The sequence below is a fragment of the Etheostoma cragini genome, chromosome 20 (assembly GCF_013103735.1).
Source record: "Etheostoma cragini isolate CJK2018 chromosome 20, CSU_Ecrag_1.0, whole genome shotgun sequence".
NCBI lineage: Eukaryota > Metazoa > Chordata > Actinopteri > Perciformes > Percidae > Etheostoma > Etheostoma cragini.
This window is the reverse complement of record NC_048426.1, coordinates 20,539,520-20,545,473: the sequence shown is the minus strand read 5'-3', so window position 1 is coordinate 20,545,473 and position 5,954 is coordinate 20,539,520. Positions and strand designations below refer to the sequence as shown.

At 38.4% G+C, this 5,954-nt stretch overlaps 1 protein-coding gene across 1 annotated transcript in view; it reads left to right on the top strand.

Annotated features, from left to right (window-relative positions):
• Window positions 1-5,954, top strand: part of alk (ALK receptor tyrosine kinase) — a 305,956-nt gene that overhangs the window by 130,639 nt on the left and 169,363 nt on the right. Inside the window, exon 3 of the mRNA XM_034857394.1 lies at window positions 3,386-3,538. Coding sequence (XP_034713285.1) covers window positions 3,386-3,538 — 153 coding nt within the window. The remainder of the gene's footprint in view (window positions 1-3,385; window positions 3,539-5,954) is intronic.

Here is a 5,954-nt window from a genome sequence, read left to right as displayed (position 1 = left end):
CGTGTAATACAAAAGATAACAAATTTAAATACTTTTAATATAATTTTATTTAAAAAATGTGCTTGTAGTTCTGCAGGCAGAACTGGATAATCTTCCAAACGTTCTTCTTTGTAATTCCCGTGGAAATGCACAGCTCGCAGCTAAACTAGTGTGTGAGATCTGGACGACCTATATTCAGAACACCAGCTAATATCAGACCAGTGGTCTGTATGTACATTTTGGGGCGTGACAAAGTTACAGACTTGAGCTGGTAAAGGTACTGCCACCAAGTTGACGCGGCTATTAGCTTTGTTGGGATTTGGCAGTTTTCAGCGGAAGTTTCAAATTGTGAGATTTGCATAGAAAAGAGGCGTCAATGGAACTTTGAGGTTCCCTTTAATCTTGTTTTACTCACCTGTCGTTATTTAAATATGACTAGGTAAACTCGGTTTTGCATTCTATCACCCATTTAACGTGACTTTAAAATTGACATCCACCGAGCCAAAATGCTTACGTTATCATTATGAAGCACATTCTTGTTCCTAACTGCGTCATGAGTTATATGAGCTTAGCTGGGAGCTTCATGGAGACAGCTAAAGTTAATGTTAGCTCCGTTAGCTTCAACTTTATCCATTACCTTTTAATAGTTGTATTCTTAGGTATGTGACGAAAAGGCAGTCTGACCGATCTTTCGGCTCTTGAGGAAGGAAGTCGGTCCTCTATATCTTGACCATTTTTTCAACTGTCAACATTTTTTCAATATCTTTTTGTCATGAATCTGGTGGATATTGGGGCAGCCATGTCCAAGTTAAGGCCATCCACGCCTTATGAAGCCCCCTGGCGACACTCATACCCAATAACTACAGAACTTTAGAACTTTTTACAGCAATTTTCACCAGGTCTGACGTGTGCACATTTTTTAAAGTTCTCGTGCATTCTGAGCCCCCTTAAATAAAGCACTTGTAAAAGTAATCCTTACAAAAACAATAGGTTCTTTGCCCTTTCAGAGCCATGTATGACTCATACCACAGCCAGGGGGCAATCAATATGTGATCATAATTGAGAGGGGTTACTTTTATACTTGTCAATACATAGTTTCTTAAGGAAAGCACTGCATATCATACCTTCTAAGATCTAAGATAATTTAGGATTGCCAGCCCAAGCCATGTCTTCTGCAGAATTGTACCATCTTGAGAAGATCTGTTGTTACATAGTTTATTAATGTATACTAAAACTCAAACATGAAATCAATCGCAGCAGCCCTGTGTGGCACTGGTACACACTCTCTGTGTTCTATTAGAAAGTATTTTATCTGAAGAACAGCAGCACTGTTATCATGAATAAAGTTCAGGCTTTGCTGTAAGAAGTGTGGTATTAGGGTTATAAAGGCTAAAACCAAAACTTTTTTACAAACAAAAGAAGTTAGTGCTTTTGCTGTAAAATCAATACTTGAAATTGCTTCTGATTTCTTAGAGACGGGACAATATGGGAAAGTCTCCAAGATCTCAGCACTGTGTAACTATTTAGCAATTGCTGAGAAAGTACAAACTGTGGCTTTTCCCAGTTGTGGTGCCTACCTAGACTGTAGTTGTAGCACTGCGTAACAATGTATTGTATCTACTGTATTGATCTCATGATTTTGGCTTGGTAATCTTGTCTACCTTAAGTATGATAAATGTGCCTCCAAAAAACTGTTGCTCATTTTATTGGTCAGGTTTATTGTTCTTTGCATTGATGATTTCCCATAATTTTCATTATGACCTGTAACTAGGCCTGCACGATTCAGGAAAAAATATGAATCACGATTTATTTTTAGCTCAGAATTAATATCGCGATTCTCTGTCAAAAAATGTTCTCACAAAATGTAATGTTTTTTGCACACATGAACCATGACAAAACAAAACAAAAGCAAATTGGCAGTACCAAACAGATTTTTTGGCACTTATAGCACATTAGTCATCACTACAAGCCTGTAAACATAGAGGCTTCACTAAAGAGAAGGGAGAGCATTGCAGCGCTTTAAAACCTATTTCATACAGTCTATTTATTGAGTTTAAAACTCACAGAAGAAAGCATTAGCGTTTGTGATGCAGTTGGCTCGTAAAATTAAATGAGAATCGAAGTCATTAAAAAAAAAAAACGTTATTTATAAATTAAGTCGTGGATCAAGATTGCGATTTTATTGCGTTGTTTTTTTTAACAACGATTAATTGTGCAGGCCTACCTGTAACATGATTAGTTGTAGTCATTCTTTTGTTTGCACTTTGTTACCTTTCGGGTGCACAGAATTGCTTTTTTCTTAATTTTATTTGTTAATCGTGGTGAGCTTTTAATAGCAGCCTAATGCAGTGAGCATTATTAGACAAAAGTGTTTGCATGTTTATAACAATGTGATCATTATTGAAATATCAGTTACATGTGTAATCAAGTCAAACACCCTGTTAAACCCAGGCCTGGTTCTGACCACTTTAATTTAGAAAAGCAAAATTATTAAAGAAATAGGTATAGAAAAATGATTATACAAAACTTTAGGTCACCTCCCCCAGAGTCTAGTGTGAGAAGTCGTTTGAAAGTGACCAAGCCTCCTCAAACAGCGATTTACCGAACCACAGGGATAAGTCTCCATGAGGTCTGTCCACAGGGAGGGAAGGACAGATGGAGGCAAAGATAGAGACCGAGAGAGGTTGAGTGGGAGGAGAGCTGACCCTTTATTTTGTCCCTGAGCAGATTTTTGGGAGCAGACTTTTATTACACCCTGCCCTAGTCTTGACAGCAGCAATGTTTAAATGAACACTGCATTTGTATAACCCCCCTCCACTCCTGCCAGTGAAACAGTCTGCACTATGCACCAAGAGTTGTGCTGCTATTAAAGCTGTTTTGCTTCATGTTCTGACACAAAATGATAATGTGCAACCAAAAAGTCTGAGGCCATTATATCTGAAAATACAAAATAACCAACTGACAAGGTTCTTCCTCCCTGAGCCTGTTGTTAACTCTTCTGGCTGATCTTTTAAAGTTTTGGTCAAATGAAGCTGTATGTTTGCAAATTTATCAACAGTTTAAAAAGTCTGTTTAGATTGTATTTAAAGAGCCAGTATCTTTTTTGTTGAAACTGTAGACCTTCAATCAAAATTGACCAAAGATCCTTCTGCTGCGACATTATGTTTATTCTATTAAATACATTTCCCCCTGGCAGTATATGTAATTAAAGGTTGAATTTACTAATTAGAATAAACAATTTAAAGCATTATAATAGCCCCTGTTGAAATATATGTGCCTCTGCCGAAACTTGTTTTGAATTATTTGTTTTATTAAAACAAACTTGATGACACTTTTTGTGTACACATTTCAGTGGTCTAGCCATAGACACATTTCTAAATGTAATGTATTGTATGTATTTAACCAGATAACCAATGCCCTGGCAATAGCAGAGCATGCTACCAGCACCAGGAGGGTATCCCAGAGTTCACATGGAGCATAGTGGCTGCCGGGGACCTGCGTGAGGGACGGAACGAGAAAAGCGAAAAGAAGACAGGAAGCCCCCAGGGGTGGGAGGAAGGTAAGAACGAAGGTATCACTTTCCCCCCATTACAGGGGAATTTCATTTTACAACAAACTTTCTCAATTTTCTCATACTTTAATATTCCTTGCTCATGTTGAACTTCATAAAGAATGCATTAGCCATTACTTTTTGAGTGCCTTTGTCAATTTTGCCGTTTTTTTTAGTGCAGTGCAGTATGAAGTATCACTGTGTGTCCTTCAAGCTTACCACTTAATAATGTCAATGCAGACACCTAAACAGGAATTAAAGCAATCACTTTGATAACTTTAAAATAATAACTACCAAAGAAGCAGCATTACATGTTTGCTTTAGTACTATTGGAATATTACTTTTCATAAAGTTTTCTCAGGTAAAGAGCTGAATATAGTTTACTAAGCCAGTAGTCTGTAACATCTTCCATATCCTCCGGCATCATTCATTTTCATACCTTGGAAGATGAACAGTTTCTGTCATCTTATCTCCTGAGGTGATGGTGAAATGGAGGGAGACAGAAGGGTCTATTTATTTCCTTAAATGTTTTTTCATATCAGGAGCCCCATGTCTGAGACCTGATAGTTGAAGTGCTGAATGAAATTGGAAAGTAAAATATATTGATGGCTAAGAGAAAGGAGTTGGTGTGAATGGACTGAAGAAATGATAGATATCTTACTTGTGTATCTACTTTAACTTGTAAATAGTTGTAAATGTGTGTGTCTGTGTGTTAGGCTTGTGCCGATTTGCGTATATCGACGATTAAAGTAATGAGTTGCAATTTGGTTTTCCTATGCATTCAAAGCTATTTTAACCAACTCACTAGCAGAACTATAATGACTAAAATCTGTGCCCTGCTGTTCATTTTCTGTTGGAGAGGTAAGTTTGACCCCTGAGCCACATTAATCAGCACAAGTGAATTTTTTATCCTTAACTTTAATTACTAAGTAGTTTGCCATCCCCTTTCCATGCATCTGACATCTGATTGGCTGTGCTTCTTTTGGACAGTCACTCAACCTCCCTGGCATTCCGGCTACTGCAAGGGGACAGCAGTTCACGTTACATTTGGTCAGCCTGCAGACATAGGCAGACATAACAGCTTAACATTTGACGAGCTAATCAACAGAGAGCCGGCAAATTAGAGAAGCAAATGCTAAAGTAAAGTAGCTAACAGTGTGTAAACAACTTTGGGATTAGCAAGAATGTTGCTAAAAGGAGATCAGAATGAGTGCTTAAACGGATACTTCACCGTTTAGCATTCCATATTATGCTCGTTTTTAGGTTCATAATTGTATTTAGAGGTTATACCAGAATAGGTTTACATGTTTTCATTTTCATAAAACAGCATATTGTTGTTGTACTGCACATTGTTGCATATCCTCTTTCCACGCTGTGTGTTTAAGTCTCTGTTTTAGCTCCAGAGTGAGACATCTCACTTGTTTTAGCTACAGAGGGAGACATCTCACTTCCATACTATCTTTGTTGGGAGTTGCATATGCGCAGTAGCTAGGTAAGATCCCATCAGCTAGATAACTCTTTTTCCAACTTTGGTCAGTACAAGGCAGGATAAGCTTGGAGACTTCTTCTAAACAAGGGACACTTGTGGAATACCTGCAGAACAGGGACATGGAAGTAGTTCTTTTGTAGATTATGGTGAACCAGTGTGGGTTGTAGCAGGGTTTTTCCATTAAGATCGAGCTACAGTTGTGTGAAAAAGTGTTTGCCCCCTTCCTCATTTCCTGTTCCTTTGCATGTTTTTTATACTTAAGTGTTTCGGAACATCAAACCAATTTAAACAATAGTCAAGGACAACACAAGTAAACACAAAATGCAATTTGTAAATGAAGGTGTTTATTCTTAAAGGTGAAAAAAAATCCTAACCATCATGGCCCTGTGTGAGAAAGTGATTGCCCCCTAAACCTAATAACTGGTTGGGCCACCCTTAGCAGCAACTCCTGCAACCAAGCGTTTGCGATAACGTGCAATGAGGCTTTTACAGCGTCCTGGAGGAATTTTGGCCCACTCATCTTTGCAGAATTGTCCTAATTCAGTTACATTAGAGGGTTTTCGAGCATGAACGGCCTTTTTAAGGTCATACCACAACATCTCAATAGGATTCAGGTCAGGAGTTGGGCTAGGCCACTCCAAAGTCTTCATGTAGTTTTTCTTCAGCCATTCGGTGGTGGACTTGCTGGTGTGTTTAGGATCATTGTCCTGCTGCAGAACCCAAGTTCGTTTCAGCTTGAGTACACGAACAGATGGTCGGACATTCTCCTTCAGGATCTCTTGGTAGACAGCAGAATTCATAGTTCCTTTAATCATGGCAAGTCTTCCAGGTCCTTAAGCAGCAAAACAGACCCAGACCATCACACTACCACCACCATATTTTACAGTTTTTATAATGTTCTTTTTATGAAATGCAGTGTTCCTTCTACGCCAGATA